The sequence below is a fragment of the Rissa tridactyla genome, chromosome 6 (genome assembly GCF_028500815.1).
Source record: "Rissa tridactyla isolate bRisTri1 chromosome 6, bRisTri1.patW.cur.20221130, whole genome shotgun sequence".
Classification (NCBI taxonomy): Eukaryota; Metazoa; Chordata; class Aves; order Charadriiformes; family Laridae; genus Rissa; species Rissa tridactyla.
Genome location: NC_071471.1, coordinates 57,631,805 through 57,651,167, shown reverse-complemented (window position 1 = coordinate 57,651,167; position 19,363 = coordinate 57,631,805). Strand labels below are relative to the sequence as shown.

The window sequence follows — 19,363 nt, the reverse complement described above, 5'->3', positions numbered from 1 at the left end:
CAAAAATCCCCACGGCATACGTGGTTTGGGCTCTTGGCTTCGCCATCTGAACACGCGAGGAGGGTTTTTCAGGGGTGGTTTTGCTGCGATTTCTGGGGATGGTCCCATCCTGGATTTCTCTGGTCGTGTAAAAACGACAGCATCCCGTTAGCGCTGTGGTCTCGTTTCCACCGCGTGGTTAAGCGTGAGTTCATTTCTCTGAGCTTTCAGGGTTTACGTAGTGCACTTACTGTTAATACGATAAAAAATGTCTGCGGTAGGGGAGATGCGCGAGTGCTTGATGGGCAGCATGTGCTAATGGGTCATCATCGCTTTGGTTTCCTCTGCGAAGGTTCGGGACTCATTTTCCTGCTCATTTTCCTGCTGGTGGGAGCAGTGGGACCAGGGAGGCGCAGAAGTCAGAGGGAGGCAATCCGTGAAGGCATCTCGGGGCGGATCTGCCTGGCTCTGGTCCTCGCTCCTTCCTCGCTGAGGAGCGATGAGTCACTTCAGCTTTTTCCGAGGGATCTGTTCCTTCGCAGGCATAAGCTGCTGTTGATAATTTATTTTTTTTCCCCTTTTATTTTTCTCTTTATGGCGAACCAGCAATTGGTGGGGTTTTGTCCCCGGTATAAAGAAACAAACAATACCTACCATTATGCTGCAGGAAGGAAAATTGCACAGAGATAAAGTACATTTTAACTGCAGCATCCAATTATAAAGGGTAACCTACCAAAATCGAGGAAGCTTTAAATAGGGTAAATGACCCCAAAAGAAAACTGGCTGTATTAGTGGTGGTGGCGTGTTACATGCTAAGCAAGGTGTCGTTCCCTGCCTCGGTTTGCCGCGTAGCTGGACAAATATCGGATGCGTGGGGGAGATGGGACCTGTTTCAGTGGACATTCGCTGTGGTCAGACAAGGTTTATTTTTTAGTCTTCCTTTAGCATTGAGATGTAAATAAAGGAGAAAAATAATTGCGGGCCGGGATACCAAGGTGAATTTTTGAGAGGAGAATAGACTCTCTTAAGTGGGGGAGGAAGGACAATAGTGTGCAATGACAAGGGTTAAAAAAAGAAGAAAGAAAAAAAAAAAAAAAGAGATGATGTGAGGGATGTGCAGAAATGGAAGGATGAGAGGTTTGCGCTGAAGGGGAGGGGTGTGCATTAGCGCAGAGGAAACCTCTCCCCACTGGCATGCACAGAGACGTTTCCTGCCGTATGTTTTGGTTTCTTAATAGTTATCTGACTACAAAATTAACCTACATCGTTTAATGGTAGTTGAATGGCAGTTAAATTAACCCACTTTCAAAATAGAGCTTCCCCAGCCCGTCAGCGCCGAGGCAGCCTCGTCCCCAGGCATCGGGGGCTGCAATCCACTTCCCTGCCTTAACCTATTTCCCAAAGTGCTGCATCAGAGACAGGGCTTGCTGCTCAGCCCCGGCGCTTGACGGAGAATACGGACACGTATCAAACCGCTAATTCATATTTCACTAGGCGTTTTCGTGCGAGGAAGGTGTAGCATCGGCACGTGGGGAGCACTGCCGTTAGGAGCCGGGATGCTGTTTCTATTAACGGCGTGGCCTTGATTATCTGAGGCCCAATTATCTGAGTCTCCAGGTTATCTGAAATGGGGTCATGTCCCCCAACATCTGTTAATTACACCCAAGATACCCTTTGCTCTCCAAATGTCTTCCACCGGCCCCTCCCAAGCTTTGGCGGCCGGGTTGTGCTGAGTGTGTTTAGCTCTAGCGAGCTCTCTGCACAGTTGCTGCGTTTGGTTTTTCGTGTCCATGTTGTAAAAAAAAACAAAACAAACCAACCAACATCCTGGATATTTGCGGACTATAAAATCCGTGAAGACTTCTAGAAGTAGTAGCGAGTGGCGGCGTGTAGCGATGCGCCTGCTGGGGCTGGGGCCAGCGATGTCTCCAGAGGGGCCATGGGTTTTCTTCCACCCTCCAGAAGGGTGGGAGGGGAAGGTGGGATTTATCGCAGCGTATCCTCCTTGCAAACCTTAATTTACTGCCTGTGAGTGCACCTTCGGTGGGGGATTCACCTGTTGTTGAACCCCTGCGGTTGCTGTGGCTCCATCTGACCGGGCTGTGTGTTCCCGAGGGCTGGGCAGGGACAGCTTTGTCCCCGGTTTACTGCGGGACGGACGGGCAGCGTTGGGCTGGGGAGCAGGAGAGCGGCCCCAGACCCGCCTCATCTCGGGTCCTGAGCCAGGTTGCCTTCCTGACTCGGACCCGGGACTGCTAGCCACACTCAGGGCATCCCTCCCTACGCCATAGGACTGGTCCCCGCGGTTCGTTCCCCCTTGCCTTAACTGGGTGCTGCTTTTTTTAAAACATGTGCAAAGCTGTGAATATCCTTGTTAGAACTCTTTTTTTTTTTTTTTTTGCCCTCCACGCTTTTGTTGTCTGTCTTCTGGTGCTGTTTTTCTATCTATTCTGGTCTTCTGGTGCTATCTATTCTTCTGGAGCACCTAGCTCCGGGAAGATGCCGAGTACTGCCTCAGAGAGAAACACTCATGGTAATTTATTTTTTTTTTCCTTAAAGGGAAGATCCCAGATGTCCTTGGTAATTAGAAAAATTAGCAAGGACAATTGTGGAAAGGCTTTGAAAGCTAGTGTGTAGAATGATGTTTCCAACGTGATAAATTTCCCTTGGTTTTAAGGCAATAGCTCAGTGGTAAGATTTTTAATTAGTCATTAAATATTGTATTAAAAGTATCACAGGCGATGATAAACCACTACAGAATACGGTTGGGTTAGTTACTTGGGGAAGGTGGGAGTGGCAGAAGCTATGACAGGAATATAAAAAAGATAAACTTATTTGAGGTTGCTGTTGTTTCTTTTTTAATGTAAAACCAACTTTGGTTTGTTTGATTTTCACTTGGCTTGCAGGTGGGGAGAAGGTGATTTTTAATGTTTAACTACTTCAAAAATAAACAAACAAACGAAAGACACTACTCTGAAGGGTTAAAAGTCTGAATCTGTAAAGGATGTCTGTTGTTTATCCAGCCAGTTGGCTTATTGTACAACCTGGATACCTTGACGGATACATGCAGCTGACAAAAACCCCAACCAAACAAAACCCCATCTATAACTTGTTTCTTCCTGCTTTTCAGTTGAAATGCCAGCTCAATCCGTCCCCACGCGCGTCACCAAGGACGGCGTAAATTCAGGGGCCTTGAGAACTCCACAGCAATATTTCCATAGTTATTTTGGCTGTGCTTTGCACAAGTTCAGCTTATAATTTAGAGAAGAAAAACGCTTTTTCTCCTTCCTAGCTGTTCTGTGGAGCCTCAGCTCTTTCTGTGCTGCTTTTCTATATTTTTTTTTTTTCAGTGCAGCAAGAGAGAATTACTGTAGCACCCACAGAGGTGTGAAGGGACTCATTCATCTGTGTGGGGAGTGTGAGGTGCCAGGCATATTTCTGAGGATTGAAATACAGGCATTTAAACTGGTACATCCAGTGTCAGCCTGTAATTGGGGCTTTGAGAGATGAGCTCCGGAAAATCTGGCTGCGGTGGCTTACATGGCTGTTTTGCCCATCCCCTGTGAGGGATTGCCGCATCCCAGAGCGGTGCCAGCAGAAGGAAACGCGTCCCCTCACCCCCACCGCTCAAAGCACCGTGTCTTTGCTGCAGCTAGGGGTGATGATGGGTTTGAGCACCGTACCGCGTGTCAAACGGAGCGGGGAAGATGCAAGGTGGGCTGCCTTTTGCCACCCTGGGATAGTAATTTCAGGCAGAGAGCTGGCAGTAGCCATGGCTCCGTGTCCGCCGCGGTGACATTGGTGTGCTGCTGACAGATGCGGTGCCACCTCCTGCCTGGATCCGGTGCCTTTCCCTGGCGGTGTTTGCCTTTGTGCAGCTGCTCCAGTGGGATGAACCGGGGCCGGCAGAGAACGCATTTCCCCCTTCCACCCTGGTGTGGCTCCGCATGCAGCCCCCCACCCCCGGCAGTGGGAAACGCAAGCCCACCTTTGGCAACCCACAGCCACAGCCGCTTCGGAGCGCAGGTTTAGCATGCAGGGTCCGCAACGCCCCCGGGGCTGGGGTCAGCTCACCTGACTGCCGGCGGTGAGCCAGCACCTTTTAAGAGGCTGCTCCTCCTTTGCCATCCCTCAAAATGGCATTTCCACTCGCCCTGAAAAATAAACGAAGTGGCTGAAACCAGCAGGGCTGGAGGTGCCACCTGAGGGGACCTTGGGGTCAAAGTGGGCATGGCCACTGCTTTGAGTTCAACTGATGGAGAGTGTGGCTCACAAGTTAGGCTTTCTTCTTAGTCATCCACGTTTCTCAAACCTCTGCTTTTAGTCACCCTTTGGCTTGGTGGGGGTACTCCAGTGGTACCCCCGGTTTTGGTTGGTGCGAGGCAGCGCACCACCGCCTGGCACGGAGTCAGCTGTGTGACAGCAGGAGAGGGAGGGGAGAGGTTGTCCCCATGAAGATACTAAATTGGATTTTATAAGTTTATAGCTATGTTTTGTTTCTTTTACAGAACTATAATCCTGGTGCTTAGAGTGGTCTGAAAGGAACAGAAACACTTAGCCTTGAACTTTTGTTCTGCTGCTGCTTCTTGTGCCTCTGAGGTACAAAACATACCTGTAAACTTATAATCAATCAAACCGATGTTCAAGGGCTAAAAAAAGAAACCCAAAAAGGGCACAGGCTTCATGTTCAATAGTGAGAGACTTGGGGTGGGCAAACCAGAAGATTGCAGTTGGCAATCGGCAGGTTTTCGGAGACCGGCATCCCAGGTAGGTTGGTGTGAACCAGTTGATTTCTTTCTCCCTCTCTTTCTTCTGCCCCCTTGCTTCCCCCCCAAAATAGACTCTTGAACCAGAGGCAGGCTGGGCTGCCCCTAAAGCTCTGTTTCTGGCATTCCCAAGCAGAGCAAGTGCAATGTCACCCTGGTGTGCCCGGAAAAGGGGAGATGTGGCAACCCCACCAGCAGGTCAGGGGCACGGCGGGAGCTGGCTCTGCAAGGGGGGTGGGGCAAAGCTCCTGGGGCTGCACAGGGTGAAATCCAGGAAGCTCAGCCTTTCCTCCCCATACTGTAAATCCTATACCTGCGCAGTCTATAGGTGTTACGGACAGACAAACCCCTGCCTTCCCCCAGCCCCATCGTCCCCAACCGCGTGGCCTTTGTTGGAAGCCCCGAGTCGTCGTCGTCCCCCCACAAGCAAGAGCTGGGGGAGGGTACACTTCAAACTCCACTAAACAGTAAAGGCACAATGCAAACAAATGTATTGCAGCACGCAGCTATGCAAATAGCTTTAGAGCACAGCACGTTTTCCCCAGCGTTAATTGCTGCGCCGCCAGGGTTGCGTAGCAACAGCTCCGTTTGTGTCTCTGACAGCTCCTGCCCCTTGATGCCTCTGACACCTTCTGCGGCAGGCAGGGAAGGAGGAGAGAACAGGGCTGCCCTGAGAAAGCTAGAAGGGCCAGGAGGTAGCGAGGGGCTCAAGTGATAAGATTCGCTCGGGATGCTGGGGTGGCTGCTGCAGCGGAGCTGGAAGCGGGGCATTGTGGCGCGGGAGCAGAGGAGCCCCCAGCAGCCGCAGCCTTGTGCAGGCAGCTTTCAGGGCCAGAAAGGGCAGACCTGCCATCTCCCAGGCGCTGCGGGAAAGCTCACTGGCAGGTGGGTTGTCTCTCCCGTCGCAGTGAATCTTGCTGGGTACCCCATAACGGGTACCCAGGCATGGAGGATCCCCAGGAAGTCACCTCACCCAGCCACGGAGCTGCATTAGGCTTGTGGCTTCGGCAGCCCTTGGGAGAGGTGACACATTCCTCATGCACACCCAAAGCTCAGAGAGCCTCAGGCCAAGCCCTGTGGGAAGGGGTGAGCGTGGGCACCAGGAGAAGGCTGCAGATGGTATGGGCAGCCCTGGGCACCCTTGTTTGTCTGCTGAGCCCAGCAGCTTCTGCTGGGCTGACCGGTGCCTCCCGAAAGGCAGAGGTGGCTGCCTCCCGAGAACAATTTTTCCTCCTGTTTAAAAGCACCTTCCTAATTCCCATCCTCTGCATCTGCCAGCCGGTCTTCAGCTCCCGCTGCGCCTTTGCCAGCAGGGCTGAGGAACCTGTTAGTACCCAGCACCTTCCCCCAGGAAGACACTTCAGCTCTGCAATCAGCTCACCTCTCCTCTCCTCTCTGATAAGCCACGTAAATAAATAGTTTCTCTGCAACAGTTTACACAGTCCATAAGCAACCCTGCCTGAAGCTGTGGGGCACTTGAAATAAACTCTTCTATTACATCTGAGCATGAAACACGCTCTTCTCCAAAACTGCCCTAAGTAGGGAGGATGTGAGCAATCCTGCATCCATCTGCTGTCAGGTGAAAGAATGGCCAAGGGCATGTTTTATTTAGTGGTAGTAGCCAGAACAGACAGGAATGGGGGAAAATGCTGAGCAGGTCCCAAGGCACATGGATTGGCAGGTCCCAGGGAGGACCAAGCTGTGTCTGGGAGATCTGGGGATGGAGAGGCACAGGCTGTGGCTCAGCACTCCAGAGGGATGGGGAGAGAAAGGACCGAGGTGGGATCAAGCCACGCTCAGAGCCCAGCCACAGGTGTTGGGGAGAGACCTCTGCCTCAACGTTATCCTGAAAGCCAGGAAAAGGTGATGCTGCCTGCAGCACCCCAAAGCGGGTGGCCTGGGGAAGCAGCAGATGAGCTCAAGGTGAGAAGTTGCGGCTCATCTTTGAGCCAAGGTGATGTGAAAGCAGGCGACCCTGAATGCGACATGCCTGCAGAACCAGGTGAACTGTGTCACTGAGCCTCAGATGGGTCTTCTAAGGGCAAAGAACATGGTGGCTGAATGGTTTTATTTCCTTTATCAAGCAGGAAAAATATTTATCTCTGTTTTTTAAGTTTACAGCTTGATGAGCTGTGTGTATCTCAGATATTGACTCCTTGGAGTACACTGGGGCGAATAAGGTGAAAATGAGCACCGTGCCCTCAGTCACACTTCAGAGGAAGAAACTAGGCGAAGGCAAGGCGCAAATGCCACCCCGGCGCCTTTAGGACCAGGGAGTCCAAGTCCCCTCTGCCACACGAGCAGGACTTTTCCAGCCCCGCACACCCGTGCCGAGCAGGCGTGACCTGCGGCCGGCTGCATTCGGCATCGCTACTGTGAGGCGAGGACGGACCGTGCCCGGCTGCTTTGGTCCCTTCTCCCAAACTGGGGTCTCTTACACAGATCCACCATCTCCTCCCTCGGCTGGCATCGCCCGGCTCGTAACTCGCCTTCTCCTCCTCGTCACCCACCAGGGCGATCCCTTCGTCCCTGCCACGGGCTCTTCCTTGGCAGCCATTTGCGTGTCGCACCCGAAGGTGCCCCGCAAGGAGGGACTTGGCTTTTTTGCCTTCATAACCTTCCCGACGGTGCCCGGGGAAGGTGGCGTCGGGCTGGGCCAGGACAGGGCCACACCTCTGCCGCCGCCGTTATAAATTCAGGCTCGGTGGGGGAAGATGGCTGCCACTCTTAGGAGCTGGGCTTTGCGAGCAGGTAAGAGGAAAGCAACCGCCCTCTTCGCAAAGGTGGAAAAAAAAAAAAAAAAAGAAGTCGTGCTGAGCTCTGCCCCTTCGCAAAGCCCCCTGCGCCAAGCCCTCCTTTTGCAGGGGAAGGGGGGGGCGAAAGGTTTTTTTTATCCCCTTTGTTATTCAGCAGGGCAAGGGGAGGAGCTGGGCTGTGTAAGAGATCCTGGCTGACATAACCCTTCCCGTGCAGGGCTCTGGAGAGGGGCCAGGTTGTACCTGAGCATTTTTTTTTATTTAAACTAATCCCGGGCGTTGCGAATTGAAAGTCATCGCAGCGCCAGGTACAACCAGTTGAGATGGTGGCTGGAGGGCGTTTTTCTTGCCTGGGTGTAGTAAAGCAGTCTCGGGGTACGTTGTTTTATGGCTAAACCTGACAGTATGTTCTGGAGGTGTCGGAACTTGCTCAGCCTTTTCTGGGCAGTTTTGGGAAAACCCTGCCCAAGAAGCCTTTAAGGAAACTGAGTGGCTGAGATTGAGAGGCGAAGCCTCATTACGCTTAAAAGCTTGGGCAAACTGGAAAGCAAAGGCTGGCTAGCAGATGCTCAGGGCAGGCTCGGCTGCAGCCTAGCCTTTCTGGGTGAAGAGGTGCCACTTGGCCAGCCCAGAGCCCAAAGTGGCCCTTGGGCACCTTTCCCTGCCCTTTGCCGGGTTTGGGAGCGGACCCCCATGAGCCAGGGGGCGCGGGTTGCTGGCGGTGCCTTCTCCGGCACTTGTCAGTTCAAAGAAAGCAGCCAACAAGCAGTAAGCAAGCCGCAGGTGAGGGTTGCCCAGGGCTGGCTCGGTCACACCGGCTGCCACCGAGCCCCGCCGGCTTCGGTCCCTGGCTTTCCTTCCTCCTCCTCTCTGCCGACGGCTCCTCCAAGCCGGGGCTCTTTCTCCCTGTCTGCCTGTCCTGGCAGCGTGGGGAGGGAAAAACCAATCCAGATAAAACTGCTTTTCCCCACCCTGGCCCCAAACCCCGCGATAAGCGTGTCCCTCTTGACCCAGCGAGTGAGCGAGGTTGGCGTCCGATGCTGGGGAGGGGAGAGCAAGGCTGTAGCTGGCGGGGCGGGGGGGAACGACTTTCCCTCCTCTGGTACAAGGCCAGGAGGTGCAAAGTGCAACTGCTACTGAAAAGCAACCCAGCATCGCTGGCAAAGATCCCGTGCCGGGCAGCATGGGTGCCAGGGTGCACAGCCCCCTCGGCGTGGCGGGGACTGCGTGGGAATCGCCTGCGCTGCCGTTGGGAACCGATACGGTCTCGATAACAGCGCCTGGCATGGCACTCCTGATGAGTTAATGCAAACACTGGGTAATTATCCCTTAACCCCTTCGACAATAAGGCCTAATTAATTGCCTCTGCCAAGCAGGTAAATGATAATGGCCTTGGTTTGAGAGCTAGCGAGCGGCAGTCATCCTGTGCTGTAGAAGCACACCTTTCTGAGCGACCACCGCACATTGACAGCCAGCCCATCAGCTGCAGAGCCGCTTTATTAAATGGCAGTAAATCAAAGGTCAGTGCAAACGGGAAGGCAGCGCACCGCACAAGGGTGCATCGCTGCCTGCATGTTCCCGCTCGTCAAAATTTCTGCACTGATTACAGAGGAGGCTCAGATCTGCTCGGTTGGCCCAAGAGCCTTCTTCTGCCGCTGAGGCATAAGCAGAATTCGAAGGCTTAGAGTAGTTCAAGACTTCTGGCATCTGGCTGCCCAGCTGGGACGCTGCTCTGCTCCCACCCAGCCTGGCTGTGCAGATCCAGCAGTCCTGGGGTGGGAGAGGGGGGGTCCCCAAAGTTCTGGGACTTCTACACCGGCCACCGTGCAGATACTAGATTTGATTCTCACTGGGAAATGTAGGTTTGCTTTGGGCACGTCACGTGGTGCCTACACACCAGGATGTCCTGGGCAGAAGTGTAATTACGGGTGCTCTGGCAGTGGGAGGCAAACAGAAGTGCCAGTCCGTGTCCTGCCAGCACCTGAGTGTGCACGCTGGGGGCTGGAGGGGTTGTCATGCTTGAGGCAAGGCAAGCGATGTGCTGAGTGGGAGAAGAAGGGTTATTCCAGTTTTGCAGCGTAAACTTTTATTCCCTGGGACATGTTACTGATTGCTTCTCTCTTTGTCTCTCTAGAGAGGATGCAGCAGAGACAATAACAATAGACTCTAACAATCAGCCGAAGTCTCCACTGGAAAAGTTTATGGTCAGACTGTGTACGCATCACCAGAAGCAATTCATTCGTGTGCTAAACGACATATACACTGAAGTGCAACCAGACTCTGAAGGCCAGCCGTTGTCTGAATCCGAGAGCATGGAGGTCTCTACTTGTGGCTCTGGTTGTAGCCAGCGAAGCACTGAAAATCAGGATAAGGGTGCTACTTGTACTGAATCAAAGCCCCCTTCTTCCTCGGACCCAGGACAGTCGGGGTCCGATGGCCCCCTGCATGTTACAGGACAAGCCCCAAAGCAGCCAGCGGAGCTGAGGTCTCTGGATAGAGCAGAGAGCTCCAGTCCTGCTTTGAGAAGGGACTTCTCCGAGCTCCCTGTCACCAGGCTTCATTCTGCTAGTCCAAAGGATAGCTCCACCCAAGGATACCTCAGCATGTTGAACTCTTCCTCTTTGAATTTCCATCATGTCACAAAAAGCCTGGAAGGGCAGCAAGCCACTGGACACGAGCAAGAAGCCGGTGTCAGAAAGTGTGAGGACAATAAAGAGCAGCTAGCAGGTAAGACTCTCGTGGAAGGTTATATCTCGGTCAAGGTGGCGAATGTGAACGGCAGCGAGGACAGCTTAGACAGCTGTCTGGGGTCCCAAAAGAGCTCTTTCAGAGCTCTGCCAGAAGAGTCCTGGGATCCCGGCTTTGCGGTGACCCCCCCTCGCAGAGCCGACAAAGAGAACACTTTGCAATGCAGCTCGAAAGCATCTTTGCACCAGGACTTAGATGCGAAAGAACAAGATGCGAGACCAAAGCAAGAAAACCACCTGCACACCGTGGCCAAGGGCAAGGCAGGCTGCCACCTGCACCCGGCCGACAAGGGACCCCTCGATAAGTCCAAAGAGGGCTGGCTGCCCGCCGGCACCACGCCAGCCGCCCACCGGACCCCCAGCGGGCACCCCCGCGCCAAGGCAGCCTCCCTCAGAGCCACTCGGAAGAGCAAGAAGGCGTCGGGGCTGAGGATCAATGACTACGACAACCAGTGTGACGTGGTCTACATCAGCCAGCCCATCACCGAGTGCCATTTCGAGAGCCAGCGGTCGGTGGCGTCCCGCAAGACGGCGAGGAAGAGCACCCGGGGGTACTACTTCAACGGGGAGTGCTGCGAGCTCCCGACCGTCCGCACGCTGGTCAGGAGCTCCCGGGCGGAGGAGAGGGGGAGCAGCCCGGCACTGCGAACAGAGACCCTCGTAAGCGCCAAGCCGCCCCTGGTGCTCTCGGTGGGGGGGTCGGCGGGGGCAGGACGGGAAGGCGAGAAGAGGGTTTCCCTGAGGCTCCTGGCTAAAGGGGCACCAACCAGCCGAGAAACAAAAGACAGAGCTGAGCTGGGCTCCGTGCAGCCCCGGGATACCCGGGCGCTGCGGTCGAGGGAAGCCGCCATGGCCATACCCTTCTTCTCCCTCTCTGCTCCACCCAGCCCCCAGAAAGAGGACAGCTTGGCTGGCTCGCCGCCCCCTGCCTCCCCTCCCGCCGAAGGAGGGGGGACGAGAGTGGGAAGTACCGTCCCCTGGGAGGCTGGCAGCAGCCTGGGCTGCTCCGGGGAGGGCAGCGGTGGCGGGCAGGCTGATGATTTTGCTGCCCTTCCCGTCTCAGAAGCACCCGTCAGGGAGGAAGGTTGCCCAGGCTCTGAAACACAAACTGATCCGGACCTCTCTGCCAGCCCGGAGACAAATTGCCCCTTGCAGCCCTCCGCTGCAGCGGACACATCACCCCTGGACCATGATGGCGCCAGGGATCCTGCCCAGCTTCCAGGTGCGGGAGACACGGAGCCCAGCGGGCTGCGTCCGGCAGAGCCCTCCCCACACTCTCCAGGCCGGCTGACTCCTGATGAGCCCCCTGCCACTGTGGATGGGGAGAGTCCCCCGGAGCCCCCTGCCACCTTGCAATGCGTGAACATGAACAAAAGCATCGATGCTGAACCAGAAGCCGAATTATTTGGCATGGCGAGTGATGGCTCCCTCGAGCAAGAGGAGGCCGTGCCAGCCGGCACAGCCCTCCCCAAAACCTCAGGAGGGGAGGCAGTGCAGAATAACAGCCCAGCAGGTGAAAAAGAGCCTGTTGAAGGAGAAATGCCGCCTGACCCCGATGGCTCAGACGCTGCAGGGAAAGACTCATTCTCTTCCAAAGACAGTCTAGACAAGAAGCGCAAGAAAGGCAGGAGAGTGCTCGTGGCATCAGACCGGCGTCTCCGAAGCCAGCAATCCCAGTCACCCACTGAGGGCAGTGCTGAGGATGTGGGTACTTCCAGTTCTGTACAGCTTCCTTGCCTTCAGATCAAACTCTCCAAGAGCCCTGGCGCTAAGCGGTTCAAGAGAGAAGTGCACCAGGATGGGGCAGCATCCCTGCACTTCCCAAATGACTGCTTCCCCAACGCGCTGCTCAAAACCAGTGAGGGGCCGGGCACCGGCCGGGCCCCGGAGAGCATTGCTGAGCAGTGGCCGGGCGAGGAGAACGGTGTCATTACCAGACAAACCTATAAAAGCATCTTAGCGAAAGAGACTGCGGCAGAGGCAGAAAATTCCTCTAAAGACGACTCCCCTGCTAACAGCAGCCCAAGTCAACCGGGTGAGATGCTGGAAATCAGCGTCCAGGCTGATTCTGAGAACGGAAGCATTCTCCTCCCCCCGGAGAGCAGCATGCCTGCAAATAATGCCGAGGAAGTGGATGTGAAACCAGGCGGTGCCAGCGCAAAGGACAAGGAGAGCTCTGACAGTGCCATGGACACGGGCAAGCTGGAAAGCTGCGAGCCAGTGGCCAGTTTGCTTCCGTGTCCCAGCAGCAGAGGTGGAAGCAAGCATCTTCCAGCAAAGGCTGCAAAGCATAAAAAGGTCGCCCTGCAGTTTTATAACTTAAGACACACGCCCGCACCTGTGGAAACCACAAAAAAGAGCACACCAGGGAAGGAGTCTATGCAAGCGATCCCCAAACTGAGGGACGAATGGAGTTCAGGGAATGACGACTTCCCAGCGTTGGAGGACATAGACAGCAAACCAAAGTTCATGGAGTGGTGTGCTGAAGAGGAGAACCAGGAGCTCATTGCCGAGTTCAACGCCCAGTACATGAAAGTTCAGAAGGGCTGGATTCAGCTGGAGAAGGAGGTGCAGCCAACCCCCAAGGTAAAGAACAAAGCCGACAAACTGAAAGAGATTTGGAAAAGCAAGAAAAGGACGCGGAAAAGTAGAGGCTCGCTGGAAGTGCAGAAGCTTTCTCCTGTCCAGATGCTGTTTATGAAGGCTTTTAAGCTCTCCGACATCTGCCAGTGGTTTCTGGAGACAACTGAAACCAGGTCTCTAGTGATTGTGAAGAAACTCAACACCCGTCTCCCAGGGGAGATCCCCCCCATCAAGGTCCCCATGCAGAAATATTCCTCCTCCGGTCTCTACCCCAGCTCCCTGCAAGCCGAACGTTTGAAAAAACACCTCAAGAAGTTCGCTGCAACTACCCCGGCTCGGAATAACCTGAAGAACCAAAAGCTTTGGGCCAAAATTCGGGAGAACGCTGATAAAGCGGAGGCTGAAGAAGCCACCCCTCCCAACCAGACGTCTCCCACCGAGGCCGGCGCTGAGAACCTGAGCGAAGACAAAACCATCCCGCCTGCCCTCAGCTTGCCCACGCAGGCCAGCACCAGGATCCTGCGCAAGTACTCCAACCTGCGGGGCAAGCTGCGAGCCCAGCACCGCGTGGTGAAGGCGGAGAAGAAGAGCGACAGCCCGGGGGACCACCCATCCCTGGAGAGCAAGCAGAGCCGGAAGAGCGTGTGCATCAACCCGCTGATGTCTCCAAAGTTGGCCTTGCAGATCAAAGCAGACGCCTTTCCCGCTAAATCTCCGTCAGTGGATGGGACGGGGAAGGGGCGGAAGGGGAAGGGCAGGTCCCAGGAGGACCCCTCGCCCAAAGCTGATCTCCAGCTCAGCAGGAAGAAGAGGATGCTGAAGGAGAGCGGGAGCACACAGGAACGGTCTGGTTCCTCCACCAAGGACAAGCTGCCTGCCAAGAAGGCCAGTAAAATAAAGCATGCGGAGGTCGGCACAAAAGCTCCCGCCACCCGAAAGCAGGCTGCCATGGAGAGAAGCAATAAGCTGGCTAGAAAAATGTCTTTCAAAGAGAAGAGAGCCCCAAAAAGGCAGCTGGAGAAGGTGCGGCTCCCCATGCGGAAGGGCAAGGAGAACACAAGCCGACGGGCCGTGCTGCTCCCCGGCCACGAGGAGCTGGCCAAGTCCCCGAAGCAGAAGCCCCTGGGGGAGTCCTCCACGCGGTCGCAGAAGATGGTCACCAAGAAGCCCAGTGGTGGGAAGACCCTGACGAGGTCCATGAAGAAGATGCAGGAGAGCAGCGGGTCACAGGGCAAGAGGAAGCTGAGGGCAAAAGTGGACTGTTCGCACAGCAAACGCTCGCGACTGGACCCGAAATAGCGAAGAACCGGTAGCCGTGTACAAAACTGATGTATAGTAGTAACCCTTTACCATGCATTAACTAAAGCTGCTTTTATAAGCTGTAGCAAGCCTTTAAAAATCCGCAGTTAAAGGATAACGCCCGTGATTTTAGGCATCAGCAGATGTGTCTCGGACAGAGAAGAGGTCGGCCTGTCTGGCTCTGCTGCTCAGAAGGAAGTTCCTGCAGTTTGAACGTTCCTTGGGTTTTTTTTTTAAAACTTGGAACCAGGCAGTTTTAGTTAAAAGTACAGTGCCTTATTTATCACTTTTAAAAAATAAAAATAAGAAGCTCGTCTGTGTGATTTGGAGGCTTGCGTTTTATACTTGAGGCACAAGCACTTGTACTGTAGCAGAAAGAAAACCACCTTCGTGCACATGAAGTAGCTTTCGGCAGCCTTTGGGTGCACGCAAACATTTCCCTTTCCTTCAGAGTCCTCCTTCTGTCTGTCTTCTTAGTGGCATTTAAAGCAAAACCAAAACCATTTCCCGTCAGTGAGGGAGAGAAAGGCGAATCTGTCCTTCGTCGGTTTGTTTGTAGCAGCTGCTGGTGTCCCATACTGTTACCTGCGTGAAAGTATTAATTAGCTACTGGTGTGTGTACTGCTGATGGCTGCCTCGCTCCCCCATTGCACAGCCCGTGGGGTAGGGAGGTCCTGCTCAGGAGGAGGAGGAGGAGATGCTGTAGGTACCAGGCTGCCGCATCCACCGCTGCCGGGCGGGCGTGCTGGGCTGTATCCATCTTTATTTCTTGCTGGCTTCAGGGATGAATGGGTCCTGCTGTGCCCTGCTTTCGGACAGGCCTCCTTCTCCCATTTTGCTGCCCTCGTGGTGATTTCTGTGGTCTCTGATGGCAAAGCAGTTTCCGCAGCGCTTCGCTGGAGGTTGAATCTCTCCCTTTTTGGGGGCTGGAGCTCCTTGTGGTGTTGGTGCTCTGCAGAAGGGGAGCCCTGGCCCTCGCCCCGTGCTCTCTTGTGCACGTCTTGCCTAGCACCCTGCTTAGCCAGGATTTGCAGTTGGAATAGGGTTGGGATAAGGGACTGACTTAAGTTTATTTTTTACGGTGATTTGCATTTCATCCTTTTTACTAGCAAGGTGCGGCTGGGTTTGTCCTTGCTCGTGCCTGGTGCTGTGGCGTCTGAAGGCAGCCAAGCCTCTGCCCTGTCGTGCGCGACACCTTTGCAGGGCTCCTCTGCAAGCCCCTGCAGCAGGTTTAAAAGCCGGCTGGGGGTCTGCAGTGGCAGACCAGGGTCACGGTGCCTGGCGCCACTGAGAAAAGCCTGCTAGGAGCGCATGGAGCGCGTGGCTGTGCTGGCTGTCCCGGGCAGGGATGCTCAGCGGCTGAGAAGGGACACTGCGGTCAGGGAAAGGACCCTGCCCAGCCGTTGCATCTCCATGGCTTCGCTTTGGCATTGCTGCACAAAACCCATTTGCATGAATCCCGATGCAAGCCCGCTCCCGTGCAGAAAGCAGCAATGCCTGAGAGGGCACCGCGCGGGCTCTGGGGTGGCCCAACCATTAACAGCCTCTTGTCGGTCCTTGCTCAGCTCCTTGTCCCTGCTCGAGTCTCCGGGGCAGGCCATGCGTCCAAAAGATGCCTTCCCTGGGGGCAGAGGCTTGAGAGGGCTCGGCTGCAATGGGGAATTGCTTTTCACAGTTGGCATTGAACCCCAGATCCCAAAGCCTGTGGGGCTGGAGGTGGAAAGCAGATAATCATCTTTAAATCTCTCATTTTACCCATTTAGAGGATGAAACAAGGTGTTCGAGATTCGCACGCCCTTCGCAGAGCACCTCTGTCTCTCTCGCAGGCATTCCCTTCCCCCAGCACTGACGCACACGAGGCTGCGGCACATTTTTCTCTTACTATGAAATGGCTGATTTTAAAAAAAAAAAATCCTTTACCTTTCCTTTGACTCATGCTAGAATAAGTTAACTCTCTGAACAGCTAGGAAGTGATTAAATCTATCCTGTCAGTCCCTGTACAGATTAATATGAAGTTATCTATTACTTTAATTTTTACTGCATGCATTAAATATGTCAAACATTCCATCAGAAAAGATTTAAAAGCGTTTCAAGAGAGGTGTGAGGCAGGAGGGCACTGATGGCAGTTAAATGACTGATCTGTACCTTTCCTACAGGTTGTCTTTCCCTCTTGTTTCTCCATCCGTACTTAGGGTCCTCCTCTAACCTCTGGCTGGGGCAGCCTCTCCGCGGGCACGGGGGGCTCGGGATTTCCCCTCCATCCCCTGGGCCGGGTGTGTGCGTGAGCATCCCTCTTACCTCTGCTCCTCACCCCACTCCCCTGCAGCAAACCCCCCCCCTTTCCCCATCTTTCCCCATCGCTCCTGAAGCACCTGTGCCGGGCTGTGTGTGCGGAGCCATGCCGGGCACCGCGCGCCGAGCAATCCTTGGGGCTTTCCCTCTCTCTTCCTCCCTCATTTTTAGGTGCTGGTAAATGCAGGCTGCTCTGCTCTCCATCTTCTAGGAGCGAGATTAGGATAGAAACCTTGACGAAGCAACTGGAGATGGGGGTGCTCCTGCTCCAGCCTCCCGGCTGCCTTCCTGTGCCCGGGGACTCCACGAGCACCAGTTGGCTGGAGCTTGGCAAGGGCAGGAGAGGTCAGGCATCACACCGGTGTGGGACTGGTGCGGGAGCGAAGCAGTGTTCGGGTATCTGTCCCAGTTTGGTGCGTGCTGGGTGTCTTAGGTGGTGGTGGGATCAGCACGTCGAGCTTTCCAGCAGTGTCCCTGCCAGGCATCGACTCCGGAGAGGAATGGCTGGGACCCGTCACGGGGGGAAATCGGAGATGCTAAAAGGAAAACCATATTCCTCCCCCCCTTTGAACTTCCAGTCTCGGTCTGTAATCTTCTGTCATACTGCTGTGTTTCGCCTTCGTTGGATGGAGATTTCCTATGCCGAAGGCAGGCAGTCGCAGGGCTCCGGGAGGGAACGAGGTGGCCTTGGCCATGCTGGGCAGTGCGCAGGCAATGTGTCCTGAGGCCCAAAGCACCTGCACCTTGTCCTGAGCTCCTTTGCCTTCAGCTCTGTCCCTCCCTGGGGGATGCCAGGGGCCTTCAGCAAGCCCGGGCTTTCCCACGTTAGATCCAGCACGTCCTGTGCAAAAAGCAACACTCACAAAATCTGTGCAAAGATCCTACTGACGTTTAACAGGAGCTGGGCTGTGCCTTGTAGCTGTAAACCTGAATTTCTGCTCCCTTTAATGAGGAAAGACAGAAGGTGTGTTTTGTGTCAGGATGGGGCTGAAGCGAGGGTTCTGAGCTGGCGTGTGGATTGTTATTCTTGTCTACAGAAAGTGCGTGAGGAGAAAGCAAATAATTCTGAGGCTTTTTTTCAAAGAAAGCCATTTTTAAATACAATTGCCCCAGCCTGCTGTCTGGGACCAACCCAGGCCAGGTGTGTGCTCCGTGTCCCTTGTGGGTGCCTGGCTCGGGCGGCAGACAGCAGAGCGGCACCTTGGGCATCTGCAGGGACCAGGGAGTTTCGCAGGAGGTGCCGAACCGGGCTGTCCCGGGGGATGTGAGATGGTCGGGGGTCTTTTCAGTGGGCCCCCCTGCCCCGGCTTCCTGCTCCACTGCCCTCCGGTCGGTCCCTGGTGTTGCAGCCTCTGTAGGACTCCCTCCGTCTGGGCATGTAAACCCTGCCCAGAGCTGCTCTGCTCTCTGACTTTCCTCCCAACAACTCCCCCTTGTTTAAAAATCACCATTTTTAAGGAAATCTGGAGTGATTCTCCTCTACATGGTGCTGTGAGTGAGGAGCCGGCGGGAGCGTTTCCTCCCGCGGCTGCTGTGCTGGCCGGTGGGTTTACCTCAGGCAGGTGGTTTTTTACGAGCAGGCTTGTTTGCCAAGGGATGGGCAGGGTGAAGCCATCGCCAGTGGCTGAGTTATTGCAGCAAGCGCTTGGGGCATGACCTCCGCAGCCCACCTCGAGGTAGGAATATTGGCGCTTTAGTAACAGGTCCTCCGAATTTCACATTGTTTGGGTTACCCCGGGGGAGGGTGCCGCAGGGGTGAGGTAGACCAGGGGTGGTCATCATCCCTAGAAAAGCATTAAGGCTTGGTGCTCTGAGGAAACCCCCAGCTCCTTGCCAGGCTCCTTTCCGTGCTGTCCCTGCTCCAGGAGACTCCACCTTTGGCCCCTCCGCCTCTCCGGTGTCCATTCTCCGCTTGGCACCAGTGGTAGCTGCCAGGTCTTGCAGACTACAAGACCTGCTTTTAATGTGCTTCACGCTTGCTTTTGTGAGCGCTTTATTTTGGGGCAGGAAGGAGGAGTGCTGTAATTTGCTAGAAAATTAAATTTCAGTTTAATTTGCTAGCAAATTAAGGGGTCTGGATGTGGGGTGACTGCCTGGCAGGGTGGCATTGCCTGGGTAGCTCCATTTTCTGTATCAGGTGCTCAGATGTTTGAATTTTTACTCTTTTTCTTTTTTCCCCCTGTCAGTCCTCGTGTTGCATTGCTGTCACCCCACTTTTTACTTCCCAATTTCCTCTCTCCACGCAGCCACGGTTCAGCTAGAACAGTGCAGAAAGGACACAAGCATGAGTAGAGGCGATGCCATATGTATGACCTGCTGCTCTTTGTGAGTGACTTGGGGCAGGCACTACTCGTTTCTCTTCGTTCTGCAGCGCGGCAGTGGCGAGGTGTGCTGCTGGGGCACGGCCCCTGCCTGCTTCCAATAAACGCAGCTTCCACGCAACGCGAGGGACGCACAGGGAGCTGCCGACGATCTTCATGAATGGCAGGAAATAAGCAAGGTGATTTATTGCCCTACTCCACTCGGGCATGGAGTGCGTTTCGGTTGGCAGCGGTGCAGAGCTGCCCACTGGCACTACCACAGTGCCATCCTCAGCTCCGCAGCCTCATTGCGTTCCTCCTCCTCCTCCTCCGGGCCACCCTGCAGCTCCCAGCTCCGCGTCCTCAGCTCCGGATTTCGGCACAAGTGCTGTGTCCCACAAAACAGACCTCTTTCGGTTACTTTGGCTTTCCTTGCTGGCCACTTTCTCATCCTACTCTTGAAACTAGTCTCCACCCCAGCTTCCCGGTCCGTGTACCAGGAGCAGCGTCTTCTTAGCTCTGCGCCTCCACAGCTGTCCTTACTGTCCCTTTGCTGCCAGCCCCCCTCTTTCATTTGCATGGTTACCTTGTCATCGGCAGCTCTGGGTCTTCACCCTTCCTGTGGTCAGGAGCCATCCATC

General features: G+C 54.7%; 1 protein-coding gene across 22 annotated transcripts in view; it reads left to right on the top strand.

Annotated features, from left to right (window-relative positions):
- The window catches only part of LCOR (ligand dependent nuclear receptor corepressor), an 82,586-nt gene extending 68,140 nt beyond the window's left edge, over positions 1-14,446 (top strand). For 19 of the 22 annotated variants that reach the window (XM_054204894.1, XM_054204893.1, XM_054204891.1 and 16 more), the window contains one exon: positions 9,636-14,446. In XM_054204894.1, coding sequence (XP_054060869.1) covers positions 9,636-14,130 — 4,495 coding nt within the window. In that variant the 3' untranslated portion in view covers positions 14,131-14,446. Of the gene's footprint in view, positions 1-4,525; positions 4,747-8,302; positions 9,022-9,635 lie in introns of those variants that run through there. The other 3 variants (XM_054204899.1, XM_054204905.1, XM_054204897.1) reach the window with 3 other exon arrangements.
- Positions 14,447-19,363: the final 4,917 nt, after the last annotated feature.